The 12,007-nt window shown below is 40.1% G+C and overlaps 1 protein-coding gene across 8 annotated transcripts in view; it reads right to left on the bottom strand.

The window, feature by feature from the left end:
- The window catches only part of C10H1orf112 (chromosome 10 C1orf112 homolog), a 52,661-nt gene that overhangs the window by 11,937 nt on the left and 28,717 nt on the right, over positions 1 to 12,007 (bottom strand). For all 8 annotated transcript variants that reach the window (XR_006386608.1, XR_006386610.1, XR_006386609.1 and 5 more), the window contains exons 11-18: positions 11,693 to 11,841; positions 11,315 to 11,444; positions 10,031 to 10,217; positions 9,241 to 9,323; positions 8,845 to 8,896; positions 7,270 to 7,359; positions 2,761 to 2,946; positions 646 to 768 (exon numbers count right to left, since the gene is read on the bottom strand). Coding sequence is in view for 4 of the 8 variants with exons in the window: in XM_044266933.1 (XP_044122868.1) it covers positions 646 to 768; positions 2,761 to 2,946; positions 7,270 to 7,359; positions 8,845 to 8,896; positions 9,241 to 9,323; positions 10,031 to 10,217; positions 11,315 to 11,444; positions 11,693 to 11,841 (1,000 nt within the window). In the remaining 4 variants the exon portion in view is untranslated. The remainder of the gene's footprint in view (positions 1 to 645; positions 769 to 2,760; positions 2,947 to 7,269; positions 7,360 to 8,844; positions 8,897 to 9,240; positions 9,324 to 10,030; positions 10,218 to 11,314; positions 11,445 to 11,692; positions 11,842 to 12,007) is intronic.

Here is a 12,007-nt window from a genome sequence, read left to right as displayed (position 1 = left end):
AGAATACTGCAGAAGGGAAACTGAATTCTACATAAACTTGAATGATAAAACATTATCCGCAAAACCATTTCTGTGCTTTACCAAAAGTGTGAATGTTGCCTTCAGCTTCCAGTGGCTGGCACTATTTAGTCAAAGGAAACAAATATCCTATTTAGATTTTTAAACTAAATGTCATTTGTAAACTACAATAATCTGTGGGACACGCAGCATCCGAACTCTAGCCAGGGAAGAGGGACACGAACCAGCCGGAGCCACTCCCTTGCCCCTGCCACCTTTAAGCCGAGTCCCTCTCCACTGCCCAAAGGATCGTATGGAAGACCATGGAATCACAGAAACAGGCCACACTAGCCCAAAAGAGGAGAGAAACAATGGGAGAAGAAGTTTGCTTTTTTAAGTAGGGTCCGAATGGTCAGGAAAATAGCTGAACGGTCACTGTTACTCTACTAGGTTCTGGTTTTACGAATGTCATTCCGTCACACTCAGAACTGGCTGGAGAGGACAAACAGGTACTTTAAGTTCTAATCACAAGTTCTACCAAGCCCCTAAAGAAATTACATACATTTTACTCTACAGGGAATTTCAGGACCATGCTCTTTTTCAGTATTTTATTTGTTCTTCAGGGAAATAATCAGTTGCTTTCCTTACCAGGTTAGTGTTTAAAAAAGCCCAGAGCTGACTCCCAGTTTCCATAATCGCAGTTTGCTGTGGAATATCCAGAGCTTCACGGGCGGAATTACATACAGCGAGCAATGCAGACAGCAGCGTGTTCTAAAGGGGGAGAAACAGGGAGGAGTCCGAGGTCAGACCCCAGTCTAAAGGAGCTGAGGCCGCGGACGTTATGAGTTACTATAACCCTCCTAAACGCCCACGTCGAATTTATATTCTGAGACCCAAAGCTATCTTTTCAGCTACTTCTTAATACGAAATTTTATTAGAGCTGATTTTCCTCATACCCAGAAACATTTGCTTCATTTTCTAAATATTTTTTCCTTTTAGGTTAAAATTTAGTATTAAAATGGAAACAGCATTGTATTTTAATAAATAGGCTCGATCAAATGGTCAGTAGCTCAAATTAATTTGTAAAGTTCATCAGCTAAAAATTCTGTTGTTTTTCACATTATGCAGCTAGCAATCTTTTAACATTACTAAATTTTTATTGTTGCTCTTGTTTTATAATGTCATTAAAATTCCTCAGCAACACTGCATTTAATAAGCAAATATAAAACTTGAGAAGTACACTTATCTAGATTTAAAACAAAACCACCTTTTCTAGATTCACTCCCCTTCATACATCGAATCTTTCTCTGACTGGCCAGGAGTGGGGTGTTGGGGGACAGTGGGAGTAAAGTGAAGGCCGTGTGGAGATGGAATGATCAGGAACAACGCCTTTAATCTGTTATACTGCAGCAACACTTAAGTTTCAGTGATGCCCGTACAGCTTTTTATTTAAGATTTAAAGTTTTAGTGAGGGCAAAGATATATTCAATTTTAAGAAAATAGGTACATTACTTTCCCTAATACAAAAGATTTTTTATCTTCAACTACAAAAAATCAGTATACAGTAAATGTAAAACCAGAACAATTTAACCTACTTTTAACTAGCTGTTTAACAGTTTTCTCAAAATAAGTGCACATAAAAACTTGTATTCCCTTTGCGTATATGTTTTAAATTATCTTGATAATTATCATCAGATGCCATTATATAACAGTATCAGAACATTTACCCTCAGTGTGGAGATAAAAGCCTTTGGAAAGCCCAGACCTCCTAATTTAAAAACTGCAAATAGACCCCTAACCCCTTGAATGCCCTGTCCCCATCCCTGTTTTTCTCCACTTACCGCAAGCTGATAAAACATACTTATACACATATTTATTACTTATTTTACTGTCCACAGCTGAGTGACAATGCAGGCTCATGAGAACACAAATTTCTCTTTTGTTCCCTGAGGGCTGGAACAGCGGTTGGCACCTAAGAGCACTCAAAATATGTTCGTTGGATGAACGAATGAACAAAGAAGGAAATGAAACTAAACTGGAAAATTCAACCACATGTACTATAGTCAATTTTTTCAGTAAACTTTAAAAAACCATGTTATTTTTTACTTCTCACAGATGAATTTCTTTTATATGTCATTATGTTAAGAACGAGTATTCTAAATGAAAAGTTCCATAAAGGCTCAGAACAGATGTGTATAAAACGGGAATTGTGCTTTATCAAATAGAAGAATCATGTCTGGGGCGCCTGGGTGGTTCAGTCGGTTAAGCATCTACCTTCAGCTCAGGTCGTGATCCCAGGGTGCTGGGACTGAGCCCCACATAGGGCCCCTTGCTCAGTGGGAAGCCTGCTTCTCCCCGGACTGCCATTTCCCCGTTTGTGCTTACTCTCTCCTCCTCTGTGTCAGATAAATAAAATCCTAGCAAAAAAAAAGTCTGCCTAATCTAATGCTGTGTCAGCAAAAATACTATAAATACTTCATAACAGGTTTCATCTTGGTCCAGTGTGTCTTAAACTACAGTCTCCCTGCCCCCCAATATAATTTACATCAGTCAAGATAATAATAAGTTTCTCTTGGACCCCTTTAAAACAGAAATCTGAAAATCCTGCTGGTTTCTAACCTGAGGGCAGAGACCGTATCTTATTAAAAGCCCATCACCAGTACCTTGTACTAGTACTAGTACTGGTACCTTGAGCAGTGCTCAGTAAATAGCTGCTGAATGAATCAAATCCATGAATCAAATCCATTAAAATTCTTGTTTTACCAAAGATTCAAGTTCTCCCCACGTCCGACGACTGCTGAGCCATTCCCGACACCGTGCAATCCCAACTCTGGTGACGTCACATACAGCTCGTTTCCTGAGCTCAGCGGGTAATGCCTGGAGGGAAATACACTGCCAGAGAGGCAGATTTTCTGCTGCTTTGGGGGAAAATTTCTGGACGAACTCCACCTGAAACAAATTGAAGTGTAACATAAGACAATCTGATGACTGGATGCACAAAAGCTAAATATTTGCTTCCATGTTTTATATTTTTAAGAAGTTTTTAACTGAGTCATAATATCACAAGTACCAGACCATGGTAACTAGAGGAACACATACCATCATTTTTGCTGTTGTTGCATTTGTTTGCAAAATGAAAAACACAGTTTAAATGGAATGTGATATGAAGACACTGAGAAATGTTAAAAATAATGCACTTCATTATTAGTCAACCAGCTATTTTTATCCTATTATCTTCCTAAGAACTTTTGTGCTTGTGACCTTGTTCACCTGAGTCCAAAGTTTATATTCCAAAATAGGCCAAAAGGCTGATCTGGTAACCCTGGTGGCTGTTATCTCAGCCGACTAGAACACAGGACCTAAAGAAAGAAGCAAAGGTCACAGGTTTGCTTTTCCACTGGGCTAGATGGCTCTGCTCTCAGACAACACACAAAATTGGTTTCACAAATCAGCCCAGAGCAGTGTGGCTGGCAAATCTATTCCACCACTGAAATAATTCAAAGCCTTTGCCAAGTTAACAGAAAAACAGCACTGTTTTGTTAAAATGAGGCATAGGCAAACAAACTAAAAACAGAACACAAAAGTTTAAAAAAACACCAAAAAGCTTAAATGTTAGTTTCCAGTAGAAAAACAGCAAAAATACTATTGCACTTAATTTCTGAATTAAGTATAATCTAGGAAGTATATTAATGTAATTTTTAAGTAGAAGAATTTACAGTATCCCAAATCTGCTTGATAAATGACAAATTCTTATGTTAAGAAAAACCCACTGTATTAAATTTGACAAAGAAATCTCCCTATGTTTTATGTACTATATTTATATTTGATATTTGTTAGCCAAAAATATTTAGCTATCGAAACCCAGGGGAAACTGTGTGGCTACCTACTGGAATAGCTGTTAGAGCCGGGAAAATGGATCCGAGAGGAGCTATGTGTCTATCGTAACCCGCTGCTTTATTCATGAAACGAAACTGCTTCATCAAAGCCAAGAGAATTGCGCCAACTGATAAACATCAGTTGAACTTGACCTTTCTTTATAATAAAATCCAATGAAAGTGAATGAACTAGTTCCTTCCCCAAAACAGAAATTATAAATAATGGTGCCCTGGACAACAGCCGAGGGTAGGCACTGACAAACTTTGTTACTAGAAAGAGGGATCCGTTTACTATTCTGAGTTTGAAAACCCTGGTCTCAACACGGTTTTCAGTATTTAAAGCCACCAGTGTCAACAGGGGTCCACAGCGAGTGAAGTGTCAGTGAGTAATCGCAGAGAATTAGAACTTCTCTCCTTTAAAGTGAGAAGAGAGAATAAGAGTGGGCTTAAAATGCAAATAATTATTGTACTTTTTACTTTCCATAAAAACAGTAGCACAACTAATAGTGTACTTAAACCAGGTATAGTAAATCCTTTCCTCTTAGGTAACCCTGTACTTTTGCTTGTTTCTATAAACAGAAATACTACCAGTAGTCACACACTAAAGAAATAACAGGCTATCTAGTAACTTCTCTCCATATTGAAAAAGAAACACATTCTAATCTCCCTATTTACACTGGCATTTCCCCCAAATTATTACCACACGCACTTTTTTGTAAAGTAAAACATCACTGTGCTGGGATTCACTGTTTTCATATATGTAAACGCTGCATCACTGATACAAAAATCTGGGGTTTTATTTCATTTTTTAAAAAGATACCATCTTGTGTGCAAGGGAATAATTATTTCCAGCTCCGTTACTTGCCTCTCCTTTGCCGCAGGCCCTGCTCTCTCCCCGCACTCCTGCCCCAGCGGCCTCTCCACCTTCCCCAACGGCCTCTCACCTTCCCCAACCTACAGCCTGCATCGAAAATGCCTCCATCTCCAACAGCTTCCCCCGGTCCTACCTATCCCCATCCTGCAGCTCTCCAGAAACGATCTTCTAAGCTGTGCACACCCAACACAACCTGATCTGGGTCCGTCCGGGTGCTCATTAACGTGCCACCGTTCACTATGAGCACGTTCATAAATTTGTAACTTCTACTAGAATACATGTTTTTTCTGGGATCATGATCTAGTACAGTGGTTTCCAAGTTTTTTATTTTAAACACAAATCGCTATTAAAAATGAAAGAGCAAGCTTTATGCATGTCAAGAAAGAAAGCAGATTTCATATGGTTCAAAGGAGTAAGGAGGCAGAGCCAACAACCCGCACACAGGGGAGGCCCCAGAGCAATGGCAGGAAAAGGACCTGAAGGCGACACTGGGGCAGTGGGAAGTGCAGCTTCTGGAGTGAGAGGTCTGGCTTGGATCCCACCTCGCCCATCATCACGGGGAGTTTGCAGACATTCTTTTACTGCCCTAAGCTGCTGTTTCTTCATCTGTAGATGAACATCATCCACATACCCTACAGGCTGACACAGGAAGTCCAAGAACCGAAGTGCCTAGAACACAGCCCAGTTCTTACTGTTGTCCGTTCCCCTCCCTTCAGGCAGCAGGGGAGCCCGGCAGAAGAAGGAACGCCTGCGCGGTGCTCCCGTCAAGCAACTGACGTTCCAGGCCTCCCCACATCTCAGCCCTGCCACCTAAGGGAAGGTTAGTCTCTCAGGTTTAGGATAAACCAACACCCAAGGACTCTCAGACAAGAATTCAAATTTAGGTATGTCCATTTAAATTTTAACACTGTAACTAGACCAGGAAATCAGTATTTGATAACTGAAGGAAAAAATTAAATGTAACCCCTCAAATATCTATAACACATATAATCTGATAGCCTCAATTACTTGGAAAAACTTAGAACTGAGGAGTATCTAAGAGATCTCTAAACATAAACTGGAGTTTATATCAAAGTTCCTAGATCTCACTTACAGGTCATTCATTCTGAGTTGTATTATTCCAAACATTAAAATTTCACAACCACCCTGGGAAAAGAATAATTTTATTCTCATTTAACAAATAAGAAAACGGAGGTTAAAAAGACACCTTCCCTCTCAATCCCCCTCCTTTAGGAAGGGCCTCTAAGTTAACAGGACCTCTGTGAGGGACAACATACCAGGAACCAGGCGCAAGAGTTTGAGAAGAGAATAAAAGGTATTAAAATTCGAAGGGATATGCAACAGACAACTCTTTCGGAGTTTGGGAGGGAGCACATTAACCCTTACATATTTTCTGGAGGGCTAGGAGGTGGGTCTAGTGTGCTTTCAGCCTCGGAACAACCTGCAAGGAAGACAGCTCGGAGGCCCGCAGGGCTTCTCTGGTGCCCGACCAACCTCTCTCGGGCAGAAAGGCCGACACGGACCTGAGGCAAATTCTCTATTCACAAGTAACTCCCAGGGCACCTGGGTGGCTCGGTTCCTCAACCAACTCTTGATTTCAGCTCAGGACAAATGTCAGGGTTGCGAGATTAAGAGATTAAGCCCCATGCCGGGCTCTGTGCTGGGCGTGGCGCCTGCCTGAGATTCTTTCTCACCCCCTGCACACTTGCTCTCAAATAAATAAATAAATAAAACTAACAGCAAGCACTCCCAATATTTACTGAGCATCCTTCTAAGCATGGCACTATGCTACATATTTTGTATATATGACCTCTAAGTCCTAACAAAAGTTTTCAAATTGTTAACACCTGTCACTCTGTATGCAGGGAACCAAGTTAGGAAACTTCCCTGAGGTCACAGTAAGGTGACCAAGGTCACAGTAAGACCAGATTCAAACCACAGGATTCAAACCCCCTTCACTAACCTAGTGGGTCCCAAGCTTGTGTCCACGTCAGAATCATACAGGAATTTAACAACAATCATACCACGACTGACGGCCGGCATCATCCAGTTTTAGCAAGAATCCTGCTGAGTCAATCTGGAAAACACCCCCCAGCCTCGGTGTGTGTCCAGCAAGAATCTGACCTGCCAGTTTAGCAAGAACTACCTCCGTAGCCCTGACATTTTTCCTCTTAGTAATCTGCACTCATCGACCTACAAGTTGCTCCTTCATTGTAGCCCCTAATAGGCTATGCTATATTCAGGCTTGAGCCCAGTTTTACACTGAGGCCTCTTTCCCCTACATCAAGAATCCCAGGGCAAAAACCCACTTTTATCACTGTACGGCTCTGGTTTTTCTTTAACAACATCAAAATCTAAACACATCTAAAAGCAATAAGCAAAGCAATCAATAGGTCAAAAACTGATGCTCAGATCATATTAACATTTAAATGTGGAATAAATGGGGCAGTGGGAAGCCTTCAGAGAGTCTGAATCCTTTTCTCAGCAGATGCTCAAGGATAGTGACTAAGATGCTGTCCTTGCCTGTTGGGGTGGGGCCATGAAGAAGAAGAGTCGCCTCAACAGTATGGACAGGTTGGTGAGCTGGTAGCATTCTCCAGGGCAAGACTTTATCTGGGAAAAGACAGAAGAGGAGAGACTGAATTAAAATTGTGGCTTTTACAAGCTTTTATATGCTAAAATAAATAGCACTTAATAAACAGTTTCTGAGACAGAAGATTATAAGTTATTTAGATTTTTAATTTAGAGCTTTTCTTTGTTTTTCTTCCATTAACCTAGATTACTTTTATAATGAGAAAGGAATTTTGACATTGTATTTAAAAACAACCCTCAGGAATTTCTATTTCAGATTACCATTTGGATGACAACTTAGTATGTTAATCTTACTCAAAGACAACTTAAGGAATTTTTTTAAGATCTAAGCACAGTAGTGCAGAAGTGAATATAACTCTAGATATTAGCTCTATTAAAAGATTTTATAAGCTCAATTTTGTAGAGATCAATTCCTATCATAATACACTAGGAGAGCTTTTACTTAATTAAACAAATGTATTTTATTTGAAGAAGATAATCTAACATAAAAATTACTTGGATCAGGGGTGCCTGGGTGGCTCAGTGGGTTAAAGCCACTGCCTTCAGCTCAGGTCATGATCCCAGGGTCCTGGGATCGAGCCCCGCATCAGGCTCTCTGCTCTGCGGGGAGCCTGCTTCCTCCTCTCTCCCTCTCTGCCTACTTGTGATCTCTGTCAAATAAATAAGTAAAATATTAAAAAAAAATTACTTGGATCGGTCTTGTACAAGACATGTTAAGGGCTTAGAAGTGGGGACATGCTCCAGACGATTAGCCATGGAGATATACGCTCCAGCTGTGAGGTTATTACACACGTCCCTGGATTTAGTCTACAACATCTTTAAACAACAAACTAAGAAATGTATGACGTAATAGCTACTAAGAAACGAAAGACAAATGGACCCAGATGAGATCTGGGCCAGGGACAAAAAAAACAAAAACATGTCCATATCATATGGAATATATCAAGCATCTCAGAATTTAAAAGCAAAAGGTCAACATTGAAAAAATTAAAATAAATCATCACTAAATCATTTTCTCTTTGTAGCTATTTACAAAGCTTGACTTCTTTCCCCAAAGGCATCAATCACTGTCACATTTAGTCCCTCTCAAATCATCCTGAGAGACAACAAAATCAAGAGGCAGCTTGTCTAAGTCACTTTAAGGAAAACAAAACAAAACAAAACAAAAAAAAAACCTCTCAATAATCCACATTTACAACTAACTCTTTTCTTATTTTCCACTTTGTGTTCAATTTTAAATTTACTCTTCATTAACCTAGTCTCTCTTTTCCAAAACAATTAATAGAACTCTGTAAGATTTTGACAGTATGAAACAATTTCCCTAGTTTGACAGTTTCTGGCACATCTTTCTCAATAGCATCAACATTAAGGGACAGAAAAGAAACTGTCAAAAAAATTTAGCTACCATACTATCTGTCCTTTTGATAGTCACATTCTTCAAGATTATCATATCCCTAAAGGAACTGCCTGTAAAAGGAGTATTTTAGACCTTGTAATTCTACTCACCAGCTGAGCCACTATGGTGACATGGTGCGCACAGAGTTCAGCAGTCCCGTATCTGTGATACAAGAGAAGATTATCTTTCCAAAGTAAGTTTTACAAGTATTCAGAAAACCAAGGACATGAACTTCCAAAAAGCAATAAATATTCTAAGCTGCAATTTCTCCATGGCCAAGGAACACCACAATAGACAAAACTACCTAAGCAACTTATTGGCTTCAACCACAGAAGGAAAGAGGGAGCCTGGTTCATGATTTAATGCTATGATATGAAATCAAACCATTCTGAGGAGCTACTAAAGGATTATCGAGACAAAATTTTTCTATTAACTTCCAAGTATAAAACATCATTTACTGTCAATTACTACTATAAATCAATCCAAACCAAAAAAGCACAATGTACCGGGAAAGGAAGCACCACACATCCATAGCTAACAGAGACGTGATCATATTAGCACTGAGCACAGCATTCAACAGAGCAACATCCTAATGAAAAACAAAGTTTATGATACATTATTACATTACATTTCTTAAAACAATAAAACACCATCACAATCCAAGTAACAACAGAACCTCGGTGAGAAGGCTCAACTTTCTAGTATCTGAAAGAGTCCGTAACACCATTCCTTCCGCATTTAATGAGCACCTGCTATACAGTAAGCATTGGGCTATGGAGAGTCAAAAGTGATTTTAAATGTGATACTCAGTCATTAGGATTCAAAAAAATCCTAGTGCTAGATCTTAACCACTGTAAAATATCTCAAATGGTATTGATCCTTATGTAAATTTTAAGAATTCTTTCCCTACAATTTTATCAACATATTTTCTACTTTAATTCCATTAAAGAAAATCAACATTATGCCTAAGATCTATAGGAGACACTCTCTACTTCTCATTCTCTTTATGAAACTGAATCAGGTAAAATCCTAACACTTTTCACTCTATCTTTCCATATCTTGCCACCCAAAATGCTTTCTCAAATGTTTCAGCTAGCCGTTGGATCTGAGGACTATAGGACTCTAGGATTACCATTTCCTAAGACATAACTGAATCAAAGGGGAAAAGGTACAAACTGAGAGAACAACATTCGAAAAGAATACACATTCACTACTCCTTTCCTCCGTACAGAAACCAGCATTTCGGTGAAAAGCAGAGGGACGGCCTGGGTGCGGCCCGGCAGGTGACGAACTCACCAGTTCGGGGAACAAGGAGGGAGGAAAGGAAGTGATAAAAGCACAGAGATGAACACAAACGTGCTGGTACAGGGTGACGGCGACTTCCACTTGCCCTTTCCTCTGTACTCCTCGCAGATGAACAGGCAGAGAGAGCTCACCGGCACACTGCTCAAAACTGCAGAAAACAGCTCTGAACAGAGATACCCTGCAGGGAAACGGACAACACTGCACCCAACGCTCTTCACATTTAACATTTAGCAGGTACAATAATACTATGGCATATGGAGGGGTGTTTTCCCAAAGCAAAATGTCTCAAGAGGTATGTATCAATGACAGTTTCCAATATGTGTGAACATATAACCATAAAAATAAAAATATAGTCACTGTTAGAGAAATTCCTTAAAGGAGAAGAATTTTTTCCCGTATTTTTGCTTTTTATCATTTACCAAATGTTTATCATAGTACTGAACTACACAAAGACAAAATTCATCAAGGAACCTGAAATTTAAATAGATATTAGCTATTATATAGAAAATAGGTGTAAGTCAGACACAGGGGCCACTTTAAGATTGAAATAGTTTTACGAAATCTTCATAGAGGATTTAAACAACAAATTAGAAACAGGCAGAAATAAAGAGCGAAGATGACAAAGCACGAGGAGAGACGAGTGTGAACAGCAGTGTGCCCAGAGCGCGGCGCGTGCAGACGAGTGTGCCAGTGACAGGACGCGGAGCGACGCTGGACGCAGCGGCAGACGGACAGATGTGGAGGCAGAGCTGGACCGGACGGCATCGGGCTTGTGTGTCTGTGCAGGGAGGGGTGGGAGCTCACAGCCGGGCTCCCCGAGGTGACTTGCGACCGCACACAGGGGCACAAGGAAGGGTGAACGCTAGGGCCCAGCAATCACGGCGCAGCGAGCTGCTACAGCCTGGCAGCGGCGAGGAAGATGAATACGAGGAGTGATATTTCCCGGGAGAGAACTTGCGGAATCCAGCAGAGTGTTTATCAGAGCTCATCTTGGAATGTTAGCAAATACATCTACCCTATTACACTCAACATTTATAACACTAAGTCTACACAAAAGCTTCTAAAACACTAAACAAAACGGATATATTTTTAGCATCTGTTATAGATTTATATGTTTATTTATATTTATAAAGTAGCAATATATGAGGCCTACACAGGATATTCTACTAACTAGAATATCTGATATAACCAGAAACTTCAATGTCAAGATCGGTCCAAAGGACAGGGCACCCTAACCCATCTGTAAGGCGACCTGACGGAAACCGCGTCAGCTACCTGGCCGCAGCGTCCGCGAGCTGGCTCTCCGTGCACCACAGCGCCTGCACGTGGTCGGGCTGGGACGGCAGCTTATCCATGACAACAACCAGCAGGAGACACTGTGGGAGCTGTAGGTCACATGGCAGCTCTTGCAGGTAACAAAAACATACTCCGTAAGTCACAACAAATTGGTAAAAATATACTCTCCATATTTTCAACAGAAATCTGACTGTGATGCGTAAAGAAGTCAGAGGCATAACTGCTTTTTGGAATTTTTTTCATTTAAAGAAAAGCAGAAGAAATTTTAAAAAGAATGATTATGTAAGGGAAATAACCTTGTCTCTAACAAGCTGTAATTATTAGATGATTTAAAATTAAAACTGTCTTGAAGCTTACCTAATTTACTGTCTAAAACCACTTGCATGAAAGGTTGGAATGTGAGAAGCTGAGTGATGAGTGGGTCCAGTGTAACTAGGAAAGTGCCTGCTATTTCCTCCTGTTGTGCTTTAGAGATCCTGGCAGCATATAGGCTTGGAGGAAATTTGCTGGAAAGGGGAGGGAAAAAATACATCCATTAACAGGTATCTTCTAATTTAGGTAGACAGAAGTACTCTAAACTGATCTTCTTCCAGCAGTGAAAATATATAAAGAATACACACAGCATGTATTTTATAAAACAAAATTCAAAGTACTAAGTTGGTACCACAATTA

The sequence above is a fragment of the Neovison vison genome, chromosome 10, assembly GCF_020171115.1.
Source record: "Neovison vison isolate M4711 chromosome 10, ASM_NN_V1, whole genome shotgun sequence".
Lineage (NCBI taxonomy): Eukaryota > Metazoa > Chordata > Mammalia > Carnivora > Mustelidae > Neogale > Neogale vison.
The sequence above is the reverse complement of the archived record's forward strand: the minus strand, read 5'-3'. Positions and strand labels throughout refer to the sequence as shown.